This window comes from Procambarus clarkii, chromosome 18 (genome assembly GCF_040958095.1).
Source record: "Procambarus clarkii isolate CNS0578487 chromosome 18, FALCON_Pclarkii_2.0, whole genome shotgun sequence".
Taxonomy (NCBI): domain Eukaryota; kingdom Metazoa; phylum Arthropoda; class Malacostraca; order Decapoda; family Cambaridae; genus Procambarus; species Procambarus clarkii.
In genome coordinates, this window is record NC_091167.1 from 21745015 (window position 1) to 21764876 (window position 19862).

General features: G+C 49.3%; 1 protein-coding gene across 1 annotated transcript in view; it reads left to right on the top strand.

The window, feature by feature from the left end:
* Positions 1-19862, top strand: part of LOC123754667 (origin recognition complex subunit 3) — a 111241-nt gene that overhangs the window by 78174 nt on the left and 13205 nt on the right. The window contains exon 12 of the mRNA XM_069326325.1: positions 14717-14953. Coding sequence (XP_069182426.1) covers positions 14717-14953 — 237 coding nt within the window. The remainder of the gene's footprint in view (positions 1-14716; positions 14954-19862) is intronic.

Below are 19862 nucleotides of genomic sequence, written 5' to 3' on the forward strand. Positions count from 1 at the left end.
TTCTTTGTTGTCCTGTGGGGCTCTGCCCCGCATTTCAGTGCTTTTGATTTCGTTTGTCGGCACCTGGGTCTTTTCTCTATCTGGACACTCATTCCTTGCCTATTGTTGGTGCCTGGTTGCACCCTGCTGTCCATGAGGTCCCTCGGGTATGTACGGCCTCCACTACACATGTTGTGGTTGGTCGTGTGCATTACTTCCCGGCCGCTCCTTGATCCGTATTTGGCGTTTTCCTTGCCTATTTCCGTTTTTCCTCCTATGCTACACTTGTCTGTGTATCTGGGTCGGTGCTTCTTGACTATCCTGATGTTGGGTGCTCAGGTGGGTCTGTCCATGTTCAGTTCCCTGCTTTTGGACTTCTCTGGTGTTCCATTTTGGTTCTGAGTTCCTACGATTTTCTTTGTGACTTACTGCAGGCTTCGGTGTTTCACTGTCTGTCTGGCAGTCCGCCGCTCCTGCCTTACTGGTGCCTTTTCTTGGAACCAGTAGCTGGGGTCCGGTCCTGGCTCCGGTTTTTCTTTGATCCTTTTCCGGAACGGCTATGTTTGCTTTCCTGCGGTTAATGTCCTACGTAGTTCTCCTCTTGGATGCCTCGGGGACGCTTGTGTCTTTCTTCCCTGCTGGAGCTGGTTATGTTGCTCCTTTGGGTTGCGGGGTCGCTGTTTTTCGATTCGCGTTTTGCACTTTCATTGATGGTGCTCGTTTCTCGTCGTTTGTGTCGGCACTGGTAGGTTCGTTATTGGTCTCCCACCTGCGTGTTTCGTCTTGTGGGCAGTGTGTGGTTTTCCTGGCGGTCCTTCCGATTTCCTATCACTTGCGAAGGGTCCTTCGTTCTCGGATAGGGTTGGCTTGTCTTCCCTTCGGGGTTGTTCCGGGTCCGTCGTCTGGGACCGTGTACTGTCACCTCCTATTGGGTGGTGCTGGTGGAGCAGCTCCAGCTTGCGTTCAGTGTTGTGGTTCCTTCTGCTCTGTTCCGCTTGCTGTCCTGGGTATTGTTTCACCTCCGGCCTGCTCTTGAGTTCTGGTGCTGTCCTGGTCGTTGACCTGGGTGATCTATCTTCTTTTCGTTTTGGTCTTTGTGTTGCTGCTTGGTTAGTCAGGCAGAGGGGGGGGGCTGCTTCCTTTGTTGTTCGGTTGCAGTTTTTTTGCTGTTCTCTGCGCGTCTTGGCATCTGGGGTCGTGGACGCGTTTTGGTTGTTCACGTTCCCTTGCCTCGTTCCTGTTCGGGGTTCGGGTCTGCAGGGTCTTTGTTTTGTCTGTGGTCTTGGTTTTTTAGGTTAGGGCGCGTGGCATCGCGCCTCCTGGATCCTTTCCTATTTTCCTTATTTGTGGTGAGGTAGCTGCGGGAAACCGTAGGGGCTTCCCTCAGAAAACCAGCGTTGAATGTAAATGAAACGCCGTTTTCTGGGTGAGTCCCGGAGGCTCCCCGGCATCCTTCCCTCCCTCCCAGTTGGCCTCATTTTTTGCGTATTTTGACATCCAGCCTAAGAACTGCCAGTTGGATCGCCGGGGTGGAGGGTCTGGGGCTCTCCCCTTCCCCCCTCCCAGAGAAGGGGGGGTTGCGCAGACGGTGGCGCGGCAACGTGATGACGTCATGCTAGTTTGATAATTTTATTTGGGGAGTTCTGTCCATTCGTTCGGCTTTTAATAGAAATATTTTGACCTGAATAGGGGGTTTGTTTTGGGGCGTCTACCTTTCTGAGTGCCTATCCCGATCAATGGCAGACATAGAATGCACCAAACCACAAGGGGGTTTCGATAGGCCATTGCCTCTCGTGCCTCTCTAAGGGGGCCAGGTTCTGGCTCATGGTCCCCGGTAGGTAAAAACTCCTAGCACTTTGATGCCAGAAAGTTACACATATCCATTCAGCCTGGATAGCTCCGGGGAGCCTCCGGGACTCGCCCAGAAAATGGCGTTTCATTACAGTTAACGCTGTTTTTTTTTTTTTTTTTTTTTTTTTTTTAACCCTTCAATTGCGCATCGCATCATATGATGCTTTGACCAACTTGCAGTAAATTGCGCATCGCATCATGTGATGTTTTGGAGTACTACGCAAGATTTAAACGGCCCGCAGATACACGGGGTTCACCACACCTTCATCAGGGCTCTTGTAAACAGACGCCATTTTAAAAAAAAAATCGTGGGCCAAACTCCCGGGTGTTATTGGCCTCAGTATTGAGTGAGCAACCAAACCTGATGCACGCAGCATGAACTCACAGCACTGCTGTTCAGCTTGTGACCACAGCATCGCCTACAAATGCCATAATATTCTTGTTGATGATATTATTACAGAAGACCCCTGACTGATAAAACTGACCAGGGTTCTGATAATAGCAGGATTGTGGTGATATTTAGCGCTGTGCGCCATGGAGGGAGGAGTAATGCTGTGGGAGGGAGGGTGGTGGCAATGTCTTCTGACTGTGTGTGGCCACCTTTTATTGACTGCACTCACCATACCAGCTTAGTGGTTCGCTATGGTGAACACAAATGTAGATACTTATATATAACGTGTGCATAGAGGGTATAAACAGCGAGATGAGTAGGTTGGGAGCCGCCATTTTGGTGAGGGAGGAGCGTCGTCTGCAGGACTTACCATGTTGTTTACTGGTTACCACGATGGTCTTTGGGCACCATACCAGTTTACTTGTACAAGTATGGTGAATAAAACAGGTAGATATTTATATATAATGTGTGTATATAGCGTAATAACACCACACAGTATTGTTGTAGGAGAAATATTAGTGCGTCTGGCCTTGAGGGCGGCAGACATCAGCTGACTGTGTGAGGTCCTACGTCTTTGTGCCTTTACTCACCATACATGCTGAGATGTACAGTTATGCTGAACAAAACATGCAGATACTTATATATAACCTGCGTATGTAGTGTAATAACCGACAAAGTATTTGTTCACTGATGAACACAATTGAATCAACAATATGCACACCATATTTTTGAGTACAGTGATGATTCACTCATTTTATTATATAAATATATCAAACTACACACTATTGAATAATATTACAGCAAAAAAACTACGAAAAATCAATCAGAGACATTGAAATAATTAGGTAATTATCTCTTTGTGGCAACCCCGGCCTGACAGCTGGCGATCAACAGACCGCCTGGGACGAATGCTGAGTCAGCGCCTATTTTTTGCCAGAATTCCTCGCCCTATAGCGGGCAATATATGCCACTTAGGATTTTTTTATTATTTTTCCCGTGATCAGTGAACATAAATTAACAGGTTAGGAAGAAAAAATAATTTTTTTTTTTTGGTATGCGCCTGTGGGTGTCAAATGGTATATAGCTATGCGCTATTTAAGGGTTAAGGAAAGGTTTTAACAATTTAAAAAGAAAAAATAATTTGGGGAACACTTTATTTGCAGTGCATCACCAGAATGTCACAATAAATGCAGTGCAGCATGGAGGTTAATCAGAAACCTAGTGGTAATTGTTCTCACTTCTTGAATTATTGGTGAATTCTCTTAAGTTTGAAGGGTTTATTTAACAGTATTGTGCCCCCAGACGTGCGCTCCGTGCGTATGGACGAAGTAGACCTGATGGTGCGGGCGAGTGCGCGGTGACACTAAATGTGTATACTCGTTTCAGTTTTCTCACCTTAATTCTCGTGCTACGTCACTCATTTTGGTATCATTGTGTTCACAATAGAATTCCTTATAGGTGTATATGCATATAAGGTCCAAACGCCAAGCTTGACTCCCCACAGCAAAGCCTAAAGTTGGGAAAAGTTACCCGTGAGCGCACAATATCAGTAATATGTGTATACTCGTTTCAGTTTTCTCACCTTAATATTCATGCTACGTCGTTCGTTTTGATATCAATCTGTTCGCAGTTAAATTCCCTACAGTTGTATATGCATATATTGTCCAAAAGCCCAGCATGACTCCCTTAGCAAAGCCTAAAGTTACCCGTGAACGAAAACCAATTATCACACACGCAACCTAATGTGTGTACTCGTTCAGTTTGATAACATCAATTTTCGTGTTCCGTCCCTCGTTTTGGTATCAGATTGTTCGCAATATAAAGGCGTGTATTTTAAAACTAGTCCCATAATAATAGAGCAATAACTGGAATTTTAACAAATATTTTAATTTTGCAAGCTCATCATCACAAAATTATTTATATCCTTCCAGTGTTCTGACAAAATTTCATGTTACATCTTTAATTTTAGTATTAAATTGTTCGCAATGTAAAGGCGCACATTTTGAAACTAGTCCCATAATAATAGCACAATAAATAGAATTTTAACAAATATTTTAAAATTTTGACCAAAAACGTATTTATAATCTTTCAAGTGTTCTGACATCAAATTTTGTGTTACATCTTCCATGTTGATATCAAATTGTGCTCATTTTGAAATTATGCCGAAGCCGATCGGATAGAAAATGAATTTTATACAAATATTTTTTGTATTGGACACGAGCAGTGTCCAAAGCTAGGACACGAGAGAAAAAAAAAGTGGACACGAGGGGTGTCCAAAGAGAGCGATAGTGTTAATTAACAAACACATCCTGAGTGTTTTATCAGCTGGATGGGTCCTGCTTCTTCTAAGCTAAATGCCAGCCTTCCTTTGAATTTGTCCATCAGGGATCATTCGCTTGATGTTATTCCATATTTTAATTAGTTTCATGAGTGTTTTCTGTCTGGTATGTGCTGTGTGGACCTGGCTCATTGGGTCCTTAGAGCTGCATGTGCTCAGGGCTCCCTTTCCTGTATGCTCTAGCACTGCCCCTGTACTTAGAGAGTTCTCTTCTCTGGGTGTTTGGGAGTTTGCTCTTTTAGAGACCAGGCCACCGGAGTCGGGGCCTTACCTCGGCAAACATTTTGCCTCGTTGAGGTACACAGGCTGTTTGTGCATTTGTTTTACACAGCACTCTGACATGGGCCTTAATGGCCACATTAACCCTTAAAGTGCGCATCACGTCATATGATGTGTTGGACGTTGTTCCAGTCAACTGCGCATCACGTCATATGACGTGTTGGAGTACTACGCAAGATTTAAATGGCCCGCGGATACACGGGATTCACCACACCTTCATCAGTGCTCTTGTAAACAGACGCCATTTTAAAAAAAAATCGTGGGCCAAACTCCCGGGTGTTATTGGCCTCAGTATTGAGTGAGCAACCAAGCCTGATGCACGCAGCATGAGCTAACAGCACTGCTGTTCAGCTTGTGACCACAGCATCTCCTAAAAATGCCAAAATATACTTGTTCATGCTATTATGTAGCGATGATATTATTACAAAAGACCCCTGACTGTGATAAAACTGACCAGGGTTCTGATAATAGCAGGATTGTGGTGATATTTAGCGCTGTGCGCCATGGAGGGAGGAGTAATGCTGTAGGAGGGAGGGTGGTGGCGATGTCTTCTGACTGTGTGTGGCCACCTTTTATTGACTGCACTCACCATACCAGCTTAGTGGTTCGCTATGGTGAACACAAATGTAGATACGTATATATAACGTGTGTATAGAGGGTATAAACAGCAAGAGAAGGTTTGGAGCCGCCATTTTGGTGAGGGCGGTGGCATCGTCTGCACGACACCACTGTGCAGACGACAGTGTTGTTTACTGGTTACCACGATGGTCTTTGGGCACCATACCAGTTTATTTGTACAAGTATGGTGAATAAAACAGGTAGATATTTATATATAATGTGTGTATATAGCGTAATAACACCACACAGTATTGTTGGAGGAGAAATATTAGTGCGTCTGGCCTTGAGGGCGGCAGCCATCAGCTGACTGTGTGAGGTCCTACGTCTTTGTATCTTTACTCACCATACAAGCTTAGATGTACAGTTTTGGTGAACAAAACATGTACAGTAGATACTTATATATAACGTCTGTATATAGTGAATTATAGCAAAAACAGTACTGTATTGTGGGAGGAGAATGTGGGTGAGTCAGATGACTGGAGGGAGGGCGGGAGTGGCTGGCTGGTACACGGCGGTCACTCCTCGTTACTTTTTGACTCATAATAGCTACTTAGTGGTTCGTTATAGTGAACAAAACATGCAGATACTTATATATAGCCTGTGCTTATAGTGTAATAACCGACAAAGTATTTGTTCACTGATTGATGAACATAATTGAAACAACAATATGCACACTGTATTTTTGAGTACTGTACAGCGATGATTCACTCATTTTATTATATAAATATATCAAACTACACACTATTGAATAATATTACTGCAAAAAAACTATGAAAAATCAGAGACATTGAAATAATTAGGTAATTATCTCTTTGTGGCAACTCCGGTCTGACAGCTGGCGAGCAACAGACCGCCTGGGACACACGCTGAGTGAGCGCATATTTTCTGTGGGGAGCCCCTACGGCTCCCTGGAGCTTATCGGGCTAATGTGTGTTATGTTAGACCGGGACATTAGCTAAGGAGTTCAGACCTACCAGGGACCAGCGCCAGAACCTGGCCCCTTCAGAGAGGTTTCAGGGAGCAATGGCCCTGGAAAACCCCATATGGTTGGGGGTTTTCCTTATCTGCCATCGACCGGGGTTAGGCACCCAGAAAGGTAGGCGTAACAAAACAAACCCCACATGGTAAGAAACTACAACAAAAACCGAACAGAGAGGTAGAAAACTCCCTACAATCCCAAGGAAACAAGCAAACAAGCAAACATCACACTTTACTGCCGCGCCGATCGTCCGCGCAGCCCTCCCCACCCCGGGAGGGGGAGGGGGGAGCCCCGGACCTACCGCGCCGGCTGCCAAGCTCCAGTTCGTTCGCTAATGTCAACCGGGATTGACGCTTCTCTGGCCTCAGTTTCCTAGGCGGTGTTTGCCTTGTGTGGCGTTCACTGCCGTGTGTTGTGGTGTGCGGTGGCCAGGAGTACTTCATCAGTGCCGGGGCTGCATGTGCTTAGTGGCTGACTTCCCTAAGCGCCCTGTGAGTACTGCCCTTGCGTTACAGGGTTATCTTCCCTGGGGCGTTCGGGAACCATTCCCGTAGAGGTTCTTGCTGCTCGGCATTTGCCTCGCCCTTGGGGCCAGCTGGGGCTTGGGGCCCTTGTTTGGCCCTGGGTAGGGATTGGTATTGTGCTGGTTAGGGCGTCAAGGTGTTGCGCAGCCTGCCACCTAAGCGGCGGCCGGTTTCTGTTACCTCTGGAGACGGTGTACTTTTGCGGGGTTTTTCTTTTGTTTTTCATTTTCTTGCCTGGTGGGGGTCTGCCTAAGGTGGTTATAGTTCCACTGGTAGTGTTTGGCGGCCCTCTGCTAGGCCCCCGTGCTTGTACACGTCTCGGGGGTTTTCAGTGCTATAATCTACCCTCTTGTTATGTTTGGGTTTCTTAACCGGTTAGCAACACCTTGCCCGGGCTTCCCGTAGTTGTTACCCTACGGGCCCTGGAAACCCCTGTCTGGGCTCGGGGGACCATTGAATGTGTCTTCCGGGTTCCAACCCGTCTTGTACGGGATCGTTGGTTGCTGTTCCCTTGTCTCCGGGTGACAGTCGCCATTTTTACCTCCGTCATGCTGCCTGTTGGGTCACTGACACCTTGACCCGGAGTCTTGCGAGTGATTCTCTGCTTGTTCTCCAGTACTCTCCTGATGTTATTACTGTTCAGAGTACAGGCGGCATCCGTGTTGCAAGCTAGGTTAGGTTGTTGCAACATGCTAGGTTGGTTTCCCACTCGAATGCCCCGTGGCCGCCCCGTTTGGTTAGGTGCTGCTCGCCCCTTTCTCTCCATGTTCCCGGCTCCGGACCGTCTGCGTGTTCTGGGTCGGGGCGGGGTTCAGTTGCGGCAGAGACTCGGGCGGTTTTCGGGGGATGCCCCGTTCGGGTTGGGGACGGAGGTTTGAGCCTGTGCCTCCTGCCAAGGCTTCTGGGTCTTACCAGCGGCCCTTTCTTGTTGCCTTTCCCATGGGCTCTTGCTTTTCTTTACGGGCGGAGGGCTTGGAGGCCGGCTCTGCCCCGGGGCCTCTGTTGTTGGTTCCCGGGGCTGTGGGGGATGCCTACTAGCAGTTCTGGGGCGGTTTTGCCCCTTCAGGGGTTTTTTCTGCTGTTAGGCGTCGTTTTTCGCTCTTCCAGTCTGCTAGCTTCCCACATTTGCTGGCGTGTTTTTGTGTATTAAGCGTCAGTCACAGCCCCTGCTGGCGGCCATTTTCGTCTGCCGGTTTCCCGGCGTGGCCACCAGGGCGGCGTTGCGGTTTGTTTACATGCGTCTGGGTGTGCGAGCGAGCGTCTGGTGAGTTTTCAAAAAATTTGCAGGGTTTTTGTTCTCCTGTTGTCGTTTCTTTGTTTTCAGGTGTTTTCTTGCCGTTGCCTGTTCCTCTGGGAACGTTTGGGTGTTGATTTTGGGTCTGAGCCTCTGGGTTTAGGCTCAGTGCCCCTGGCTGGTATGCTTGCTCCCACCCCTTGCCCCTCGGTTTTCGGTCTGTTGGGACCGTTTTCCCAGGGCGTTCTGCTGGGGTCTGTGCTTTGCCTTTTAGTGGTGTTCTCCGCCGGCAAATGTGGTGGTTTGGGCTCCCCCTGGTTCGATTCTGGGTTCCTTTGGGTTCCTTGGTTTCGTTCTGGAGGTTTCTTCCTCTTGGGCCCCCTTTTGTGGGTTCAGGGGACTTTGTTTCCTCGAGTGACCCGGTTCTGCCTTTTGGGGTTCCGGGGTCTTCCTGGCTTGCAGACTGAGCTTTTTGGGTCTTGGCACATGTTGTGGTTGTGCTGGGACTTTGTGGTTTTGCTGTCGAGGTGGGCCTTTTGATGCAGTTTTGTGCCTTCTTTGCCTGGCCGGCGTAGTGCTCTTTGCCACTAGTCGGCGGCTTGTGCTTTTACAATATATGTCCTCACCTAGTTGTGCTTGTGGGGGTTGAGCTCTGGCTCCTTGGTCCTGCCTCTCAACCGTCCGTCAACAGGTGTATCGGTTCCTGTGCCTCTTGGGCTCTGTCATGTCTACATGTGACATTGTATGGGGGTCAGCCTCGTTACTTGTGTGAGGAGTCGCCACATTACTTCTTAGTGCTTTCCCGTTCCCATTCTGACACTCAAAAAAAAAAAAAAAAAAAAAAAAAACTCTATCTGTGGCTCTTTTGGGTACTCAGTTTCCACCTGTGTCCCCTAGTGCGTGTGCCCCTTGTGTTACATATCCTGTCCTTCTCAACCCTGTCGATTCCCTTGGGTATCTTGTATGTGGTGATCAGGTCTCCCCTCACTTCCTCTTCCAGCGAAGTGTGGTTTCATTCCCGTAGTCTCTCCTCATGACTTCGGTAGTGTACTTTTTCTTTCTGAAGGGGTTCTGTTCCCTTCTCTGTTGACTGGGCGCTGGGGGAGCAGCTTGCTCTGTTGCCTCTCGCTTGGTCCCGCTGTTGGTGGGCGCTTTGGGTTGTCTTCCGGCCTCTGCTGGCGTCGGAGGACGGCTTCTCCCCCTTGGGGGGGGTTCAGAGCTGGCGGGGTGGGCTTCTTCCCTGCGCTTCGTCATTTCCTCTTCGTGGGTGCGTGGGGCGTGGTCGATCCGCCCCATCCTTCTGGGCTTCCCGTCTGCTCTTTGCAGTCATGAGTTTTTCCCGTCTGCTCTTTGCAGTCATGAGCTTTTCCAGTCTGCAGTTCTTCTGGACTACTTCCGTCTGCGCCCTGGATCCTCTGCCCTGCTCGGAGGACTGTTGTCTCCTGTTCGGATTCTGTTAGGGCCGGGTGCATGGATGGTGGACCTGGACCTCCAGGCCACTTCTTGGCACGTTCCTCTCCAGTTTTTCTGGGGCTAGCACGGTTGGTAATTACCTATGTGTACTTACCTAAGTGTAGTTACAGGATGAGAGCTACTCTCGTGGTGTCCCGTCTTCCCAGCACTCTTTGTCATATAATGCTTTGATTATAATTGTCATATTGTCATATAATGATTGTCATATGTCATAATATGTCTTCATATGATTGTCATACAATGCTTTGGTGGTGGGGCTTTCAGGTTTGCTGTTTTTATTGCATTCCCTATTTTGTGAAGGGCACTTTGTATACTCTTTGCATCTTTACCGGATCTTAGTGCCCTGTCTGCGTCTGAGATTCGGTGTCTGGCCTACCTCGACGACTGGCTGGAGTGGGCTCCCAGTCAGTCCGCTTGTCTGCTCGCCAGGGGATGGTTCTTTCCAGATCGCTGGGTTTGGTTTCCTGGTGATCTGGGGGTTTTACCTTCTGTTTCCGTCCCGGGTTCGGACCTGGGCCTTGTTTCAGGCTCTTGGGCCCCTCATTGTCTTCCCTCCAGAAGTGTTACTGTGGCTGTGGTCCCGCCTTTGGCTGTTCAGGAGGGGGTCCCGGGTTGCTCAGAGGTTGCTTGGGCGGTTGTGCGGGAGTTTGCACTTCGGCGTGCTTGTCTGCCCGCGGAGTCGGGTTTGGCTCCGGCGTCGGTTGGTTCCTACGGAGACTCCACTTCCGCCTCTTGCATTCCTTGGGTTCCTCTGGGGATCTGGTGTTGGTGCTGCGTCACCAGCTTCCTCTTTGGGGTTTTCGGGGTTCCGTGCCTTGGCGGCTCCCCGAGCCTTCGCTCGATGTGTTCACGGACGGGTCGTCTCTCGGCTGGGGCTTTGTGACCAGTGCTCACCAGGTCGGCCGAGGTTGATGGAGTCTGTCTGTCCGTCGGGCTCACAGCCCGGTTCAGGTGTTCATGGCTGTCTGGTTTGCGCTTCGGAGGGTTTGGGTCACTAGGTACTCTACCATTCAGCTCTGTTTGGACTGTTCTCCGGTGGTTCTTGCCGGAACCACAGGGGGGGTTTGGTTAACAGTGTGGTTCGTGTCCGGGGTGTGTCCTGCGTCCTGGTGGACAGCTGTCTCGGTTCATTCCTCTTCGTGGGTTGGCCAGTCGTCGCCGATGCGTTTTGTTGGCTCTGTTGGGCTTATGGACTCATGGCCATGGACGTCTTCGGGTCGGCGTGGTCTAGGCGTCGCCCGTTTTGTGGCGCCCTTCCCACCTGCGAGGTCTTCACGGTGGAGGCTTTCGGCAGGCCTGGTCGAGGTGGGGGGTACCTGTACCTCTTCTCCCGGTCCAGCTGTTGCTTCGGGTTCTGGCTCAGTTGCAGCCCATTCCCACGAGAACAGTCCTTATGGTTCCACTGTGGCCGGCCCGGCCTTCTTTTCAGACGCTGCTTGATAGGTGTCCGTACCCGGGGCGTTTTTCCTGAGGCTTCGCCTCTTTCAGCAGGCCGAATCGGTCCTGTCCGTGACTGGTTCGGCCTTCTCTTTGGCTCTTCGCGTCTGGTATTTTGACGCAGGTATCGCCATCTCTATGGTGTTCAGGTGGCTTTGTTGCCGGTGTCCCACCTGCGAGCTTCGTCTTGGAGACTGTATGACGTTTATTACGTCTTCTCGTGTTTTGTTTCCCCTCCGGCCTGCTCATGAGTCGCCTGAGCCATCCTGGTCCTTGTTCAGGGTGCCTTCTTCTCTTCCCCTCAGTTTGTGGTAGCCCCTTCGGTTTCAGTTTCCTCCTCTTTGGTACTGGTGGTAGCTTTATTGGTGTGCAGCCTTTCTCTGTCCTGGCGACGGTCGAGGCGGCTGCTTTCCGGAGGGGTTCTTGGGGTATTGGTACTTGTTTGGTTTGGCCGGGGGGTGCGTCCTGTGTTGTCCAGTTGTGCTTTTTGCTGTTGCCGGCGTACCATGCCTGGGGATGCGCTGTGGTTGATCCGGTTCCTTCGTTCCCTGTTTTCAGGGCTCGGGTCTCCCGGGTCGTCCGCAGTGTTTTCCTTCTTACTGCGGTCTGTCTTTGCGCCCGTGCTGTTCAGACGTTTGCAGCAATTGCTGCTGTGTTGGTGACGTCTCGGGCTCATTTCGGGCGCAGGGAATTGTGGGTCGCACAGGTTTTTGGCCGCCCATCCATGTGTGCGTCTGTTCTTGGGCGTTCTTGTTGCCTTGGGTCGCAGGTTTGCGTCCGGTTGTCTTGGCTTTGCGTTGCAGAGTTTGTGGCGGCCGCCTCCCGGGTTAGCCCTTTCTTTTCCTTCTCTTTGGGTATGAAGCTCCAGGGAGCCGTAGGGGCTCCCCACAGAAAACCAGCGTTGAATGTAATGAAACGCCATTTTCTGGGTGAGCCCCGGAGGCTCCCTGGAAACCCTCCCTCCCACCGGTCGGCGTTTTTTTCGCGTTGGTTGACGCTTAGCTTCCGAACTGGAGCTTGGCAGCCGGCGCGGTAGGTCCGGGGCTCCCCCCTCCCCCTCCCGGGGTGGGGAGGGCTGCGCGGACGATCGGCGCGGCAGTAAAGTGTGATGTTTGCTTGTTTGCTTGTTTCCTTGGGATTGTAGGGAGTTTTCTACCTCTCTGTTCGGTTTTTGTTGTAGTTTCTTACCATGTGGGGTTTGTTTTGTTACGCCTACCTTTCTGGGTGCCTAACCCCGGTCGATGGCAGATAAGGAAAACCCCCAACCATATGGGGTTTTCCAGGGCCATTGCTCCCTGAAACCTCTCTGAAGGGGCCAGGTTCTGGCGCTGGTCCCTGGTAGGTCTGAACTCCTTAGCTAATGTCCCGGTCTAACATAACACACATTAGCCCGATAAGCTCCAGGGAGCCTCCGGGGCTCACCCAGAAAATGGCGTTTCATTACATTCAACGCTGGTTTTTTGCCAGACTTCCCCGCCCTATAGCAGGCAATATATGCCACTTACGATTTTTTTATTATTTTTCCCGTGATCAGTGAACACAAATTAACAGGTTAGGAAAAAAAAATATTTTTTTTTCAAAATTACATGCGCCTGTGGGGAAGAAAGGATATTATACCCCCTAGCATGTTAAGGGTTAACCAGGTTGTATCAGTCTACGTAGTTAACTCCCGGCAAGCATTCCTAGTACCCGTGTGTCCTGTTTGGTCTGCCCTTTGGGGCCTAGTAATCGTAGGCTCTCGCATTTTGGGAGTTTGAGGGCTTCTTGTCATCTTTACCTTGGGGCTACGATCATTCTTTCTGCCTCCACCGTGCTGCCTATTGGATCAGTGACACCTACGACCCTGAGTCCTGCGGGGTTTGTTCCCCCATGTGGTTTCTCTCTGACCCTCCACATGACGGCAAGCTTATCAAGCAGCTGCCACCTTGTGGGTTCATTTTGCCTGCCTTCAGCACTCATGGCTTTGTGCCTGGTTGGATGTTCCAGAGTTGGCCCCATCTTGTTTTTAGCAACCTGGAATTGGAGATGTTAGTGAAATCCACATTTGCTCCCTCCGTGTCTCTTCTTCCTTCCCCTTTGAAGTGTGGTATGTTGGGCTTCTCTCCCTTCCAGGTCTCTTGCCTCTTTTCTCAGTTTACTGCATTCCCTTCAGTCCATAATTCTTCTGCTAAAATGGCTTTCTTTTTGGCACTCGACTCCAGTTGTAGGGTAGGGGAGCTGCATGCTCTTCTTCGGAGGCGTGGTTTTCGTTCTTTTGGCCCTCGTAGGTCACTGGGATTTCAGAGTGGTCCTTTAGTCATTGATGCTTGGTTGGTTGCAGGGGTTGCTTTATGTGCTGTGCCAAGTGGTGGCTCTCAACCATTATCTTCATGCCACCAATTCTGACTTGGTGGATGCTTTGTAGGTTGATCCCGTTTCCTTGGTCCCCTGTTCCAAGGATCGTGTTTCTCAGGTCGTCTACAGTGTCATCAATACAGCCAGCCTGCCCATGTTATTTGTAAATTTGCTGCTCATGTAGCTGTTTTTGCTAATATGTCCTGGGCTGTTATTCTGGCTGGGGGGGTTTTGGTGGTCTAACAGGATCCTGATGGTTTGGTGTTAATTAATGTTTCCAGGCCTTGTCATGCATGCGTCGCGTCGCTTTGGGTCATTCCTCTCGGCCAAGTGTCTCACCTTCGTCTTGACTGTTTTCAGTTTCTTCTCCATAATAACCCTTGTCTGTCTTCTCCTTGGGTAATTAGCTTCAGGGATCCACAAGGGGCTCCCTCCAGAAAAGCAGTATTAAATATAAAGAAAAACCTGCTCCTGGGAGGGCCCCGGTGGCTCCCTGATTGCCCTCTCCCTCCCGTCCTGGTTGTTGGTTGGTTGGTTCTGCACATTTGCTTCACAGTTGGTGTGGAGAGCTAGCAGGAACTTGGAGCTCCAACTTTCTATCCCCCCAACTGGCATGGGGATGGGAGGAGTTGGTGCTAACGAGTTTATGCTAGTTTCCTGAGATTCACTCGTTTGTTTACCTTGTGTGTGGAAGTTCGTTAGGTAGTTTTGAGGCTTTGGTCATTTTAAAACCCAGCAGTAGTCTGTATTTGTTCACTGGCTTTCTTAATTATTTCCCAGTGGGGGTGGCGGAGTGTCACCTGCTCTCCGCCTCTGTGTGGGGGCCCAGGTTCTGGCTCTGGGTTCTGGTATGCCACCAGTGGGGGTGGCGGAGTGTCACCTGCTCTCCGCCTCTGTGTGGGGGCCCAGGTTCTGGCTCTGGGTTCTGGTATGCCACCAGTGGGGGTGGCGGAGTGTCACCTGCTCTCCGCCTCTGTGTGGGGGCCCAGGTTCTGGCTCTGGGTTCTGGTATGCCACCAGTGGGGGTGGCGGAGTGTCACCTGCTCTCCGCCTCTGTGTGGGGGGGGCCAGGTTCTGGCTCTGGGTTCTGGTATGCCAACAGAGCTTCACAGCTGATGTGACTTAGTAGGTGGTAGCTATATCAGCAAGATAGCTTCAGGGAACCACCAGGTCTCAACCAGAGTGGCATTTTGTATCTTGTATTAAAAATATTGCTTAATTATGAATTCTAAACAAAAAAACTATGTCCGTGTTATTTTTTCATGCTATTTTTTCTCAGAAATTACTTGAAATTGCAAAGAAGAAAAACAAGAGACCAAATGCTTATGAGCTGCTACGTTCAGAAGTATTACAACTGTTGTCAAATGTTTTTGAACTACACTTACAACCTGTAAATAAACAGCCCCTTCACGAGATACTCTTCTTTGAATCTTCGTCGTCAGTGAAGCAACATCTGGTGGGCATGCCAAGAGCTGCTCTCACTACAGCTTTGTCAAATCCCCACCACTACTTACAGGTCAGTCAGTTGTATTATGCTTCATGTTGCATGTTTCCAAGTACTGTACAGTATCCTTTAATGTTTGAATGCTTGAACATTCTGAACTGTCGGCACGTTCCCGGCTCAAACTATTCCGGACATCTCATTGTTCCACTCGGCAACGCCAAAAATGTTTATTCTTTTCTTTTTTTATATATATATTTTCTCATTTAGTTTTTGAGTTATAAGAATATATGGTGTCAACATGTTTGCAATTGAATTTACTAGAGAATAGATTCCATATGAAATGTGTTTTTCTCAGGGAAGCCCCTACGTCTCCCTGGAGCTATCCATGGCTGATAAGCTAATGTCAGACTTTGGCATCAGTCATGTGTATGAAGTTCTGTGGGCCTACCAGGGACCACAAGCCAGAACCTGGGCCCCCTCAAGAGAGGCAAGGGGAGCAATGGTCTATAGAAACACCCCCGTGTGGTAGGAAGCATTCTATGTCTGCAATCGATCGAGTCAGGCACCCAGAAAGGTATGCATCCCAAAACAAAGCCCTATTCTGGTGAAAATTGCTACCAAAAGCCGAACAAGTACTGTAGATAGAACTCCCAAAAAGGAAACAAGCATGATGTCACACGTCACTGCGCCGCTGTCTGTGCAGCTTCCCCTTCCCAGGGAGGGGCCAAGGGGGGAGCCCCCAGACCCTCGCACCGGCTATCTACCCCTCATTTCTAAGGCTGATGTTAGAGGCGAAGCTCGTTGCTTTTGCTCCAGGGATTTTCAGCGGCTTACGCGGCTGTGCCGGCCTTTTCTTCTGAGGCCGGTGCTTTGGGGGATGACTCGGCCTCGGATCCTGCGGTGAAGGATCTTGGGGCTGGGGAGGGATAGACTTCGGGGACTTGGGCCCTGTTGGACCCCGCCTGGGTTTTTCTGCCCTCTGAGGCTTACTGTTACAAAGAGTGGGATTCTCTTTTCCCCCCTCTGCGTACGAATTGGATTTGGTATCTACCCCTCCCCGGGTTTGGTTCCGTCCTTCCGGAGGTTTTCTGGCTTCCTGCATCCAACTGTCTGCGGTACAGGTAGCTCTAGCAGCTTACCTCTAGCGCGACCCGGATTATGCCTCGGTTATGGATCCATCTTCTTTCAGGTTTGGGATGTCGTTCCCTTTCTGGGACCATTACGAGGTTCCGGAGTCGTCCTGGTTGGCGGACTGTCCTGTGTTTGCTTTGGAGGCTTGGCATTTTTTTTGTCGTTCCTGCACGCTTGAGTGGCGCGAGGCTTCGACGGTGGTTCAGATTTTCCTGGGGGCGACCTTGAGCACCTCAATGAGTGCTTGTTTTCCCTTGCCCTTTCCCGGGATGTTGGTGTTGTGCAGTTCCATGTGCAGGTTCCCTCCCTTTCGGCTGCGCAGGTTGCTGAGGACTTGCTCGCCCGTGGCCTCTTGGTTTCGGCCTTGACTTTCTTTTCCCTCCTGGAGTTGTCTTTGGACTGGCTTGTGGAGGATGTGGGGACACTTGGGGATGTTCCTGGGGTCCGCTGCCTTGGGCTCAGCGGCTGCTTATTGAAGCTCTTTGTGCCGATCCTGCAGAATGCAGTTTCGCTGTTCTATGCTTCCCGGCTCGCGTGTCGGCAAGCGGTGCTTGCATCCTCTCTGGAATCGGCCTGGGCCCTGGCTCTTGGGATGTCCTCTCCGTTTTGTCCTCTGCTTTTTGCGGATTCTGCCGTGGCACAGTATTTGCAGGCTGCTTCGGTTAGTTGTCGTCCTATGTCTGACTTGTTGGTTGTCTAGGGGTCCCGGGAGGGCCTTCCTGGAGGGGTCGTGTCAGGGCTCGGGGTTCCCCTCGTCGTGGTAGGCCACTGGTGCCAGGTTCGGGTCCGGCCCCGCCTTCAGACCCACTTTCGTCTGGTTGGCGTGGTGTTCGCTCTGTGCGAAGTTCGGGGTCTCGTAGGGGGCGCTGGCCCTTTCGCGGTTCGCCCCATTGACGGGGCGATGGGAGGGAGGCAGGCTTGCACTGTTCACTTACGCCTGATCCCACGATTTGTGGGCGTTTCAGGTCCTTTACTTTTGCCTGAGGCTTCGGGGAGTTTGAGGCTGGCGGGGCAGGCCTCTTTCCCTGCGCTCTCTTGGATGGTGTCCCTGGACCTCTGGGATGCCTATTGGCATGTCTCGATTCATCCGGGGTTCAGGGACTAGCTCAGTCCCTGAACCCAGAAATGCGAAATATTACACTCACCAGAAATGCACTGAGCATTTCTGGTGAGTGTAATAATCTTATAACTGGTTATCAGAGTTCTTCCTAGTCACGCATATTTTTCATGAATATATATTTTCTTTGTATTTTGAATATTTTTACCATGGATTTTTCAAGTGTAATGTTATGGGCTGTCACCAATACTTATTGTATTATAGAATGTATAGAATATTGGTACACACAGATATATTCTTGTCACTGTATCAGTGACAGTGTTAACACTTTCTGAGGATGAGGACTCCTCGCGGCGTCCTGTTTCGCCTACCCGCTCCCGCATAGTGGACATAAATTTATGTCCTCTTTTAAAATATTTGTATAAAATTCAATTTTTATCCGATTTACTTTGGGTTTGTTTCAAACTGCGCGCCATGAGGCTCTCTTTCTCACCAATAGACTGCATGGTACAATAAGTTCATGAAAGGTTCACAAACATAACAAAAGTAAAAACATTTCGTATGCGTTTGACTCTCACTGATATGTTCCAGCGTTGTTTTATATTTGGCGCTATTCTATCTTACGCTTTGTTGATCTTTTTTACCTACGGGCTCATAGAACATTCTATTGCGAACACATTGACACAAAAATGAATGACGTACATAGAATAATAATGTCATGAGAGTGAAATAAGTATAAACTTTCAAAGCGCCGTGCGTTGTCCCGTCACCGATACCGGGTAACAATTTCACCACTTCCCACACTCTTGCGGGCGGGCCGCAATCATTATTCTACGCTTATATTCATATCACCGTGTTGGGAATTTCATTGCGAGTCCATTGATACCAAAATTAACGCTGTAGGACAAGTGTGGAGGTGATAACAATCCCAAGAGTAAAAACATTTTGTTGCTGTTGGGCGCTCACGGCGAGTCATCTTCGTAGTTATTTATTTGGTGCTGGTATCCCTATACGTTTCGTGACTTTTTTTACTGATGTTCTTCTAGAGAATTTTATTGCGAACACGTTGGTACCAAAATGAAATACGTAGCTCAAGAACTAAGGTCAGGAGAGTAAAAAGAGTATACACATTTTTGTTTTTACGCTTACGCGGCAAAACGCCGTGAGCACATGCCGCTTTTTTTTTTACCTTCGCCGTGAGGCTGAAAGTGTTAAATGCTATATTCTTTGAACAATAACACATACTGTTTCTGTGGAGACCCCCTTCAGCTCCCCAGAATCCCGGGCTGATGTTGTATATATTAGACCGTGACAACAGTCAATCGATGGAGTTCCAAGCTTACTGGGGACCAGCACCAGAACCTGGCCCCCCCTCAGAGAGGCATGAGGAGCAATGACCCTATAGACACCCCCGTGTAATTGGAAGCAGTCTTTGTCATCTACCAGGTCAGGCACCCAGAAAGATAGGAATTCCGAAACAAACTACAGCTGGTTAAAAATTGCAAACCGAAAGCCGAACTAGCAAAAAAAGACCAGGTCTTTAGACTGGGTGTTCTTTTTTTCTCTGTTTTCCTCAGTTTGTGGTGACCCCTTCGGTTTAGGAATGCTTTTCTAAGGCTCTTTTCTTGTTGGCATTGGCTCTGTGGGTCGGTCAAGGAGCTTCATGCTCTTCTCTGTCGCAGGGGTTTCTGCTTGTTTGGTCCCGGTGGTTGGGTTGTTTCTTTGCAGCCATCTCCTTCTTTTCTGATGAAGAATGAGGCTGCTGATTTTCGGAGGTGTCCTTGGGTTGGTTCTGTTGGGGGGTCCTTGTTGAGGTTTGGTTGGTTCAGCTGGGCGTGCATAATGTTTTGTGTCCAGTTGCAGCTCTTCACCATTACTTGCGTGCCAAGGCCTTCATGGCAGGGGACGCGCTTTGGGTTGACCCGATTTCCCTTCTTCCCTGTTCCAGGGCGCAGGCCTCTCAGGTTGTCCGCAGGATTATTCGGTTCAGCCAGCCTGCAGTCTATCCCCATACCTATGACATTTGTAAGTTCGCAGCTTTGGCTCCTGTTTTTAGTAACATGTCCTGGGCTGACATTCGGGCATGATGCTTTTGGAGGTTGAACAGGGTCCTGGCGGGTCATTAAGAGGCACTTTATAAAGTGAATAAAGTGAACATATTTGTCAACATACCTTGTATGTTGGCAAATATGAGAGAAGTTATCTTATGTGTGGAAGCGCTGGGTCTTTTACTTTGTTTAATATTTGTGGTTCTTGTAGGGGTGCCACATTATCTGTGTCCTGTCTAGCATTTGACCGAGTTGATGGTAGAGTTTGGCACTTTTTGCCATTCTTTTCCTCTTCTCTTACTTTAAAATCTCCCTGGTATATACAGGTGTTGCTATATTCTTAATGTAGTTCTTTTGATTTCATTCAATTTGTTCCTTTGATATACCTGCTTGATGGGGTTCTGAGAGTTCTTATACAACCCAAACCCGGCCCGAGGCCAGGCTTGACTTGTGAGAGCTTGGTCCAACAGGCTGTTGCTTGGAGCGGCCCGCAGGCCCACATATCCACCACAGCCCAATTCGTCTGACATTTCTTGCAAGAAAGCTATCTAGTTTTCTCTTGAAGATGTCCACGGATGTTCTGGCAATATTTCTTATGCTCGCTGGGAGGACGTTGAACAACCGCGGACCTCTGATGTTTATACAGTGTTCTCTGATTGCGCCTATGGCACCCATGCGCTTCACTGGTTCTATTTTGCATTTTCTTCCATATCGTTCACTCCAGTACGTTGTTATTTTTTTGGCA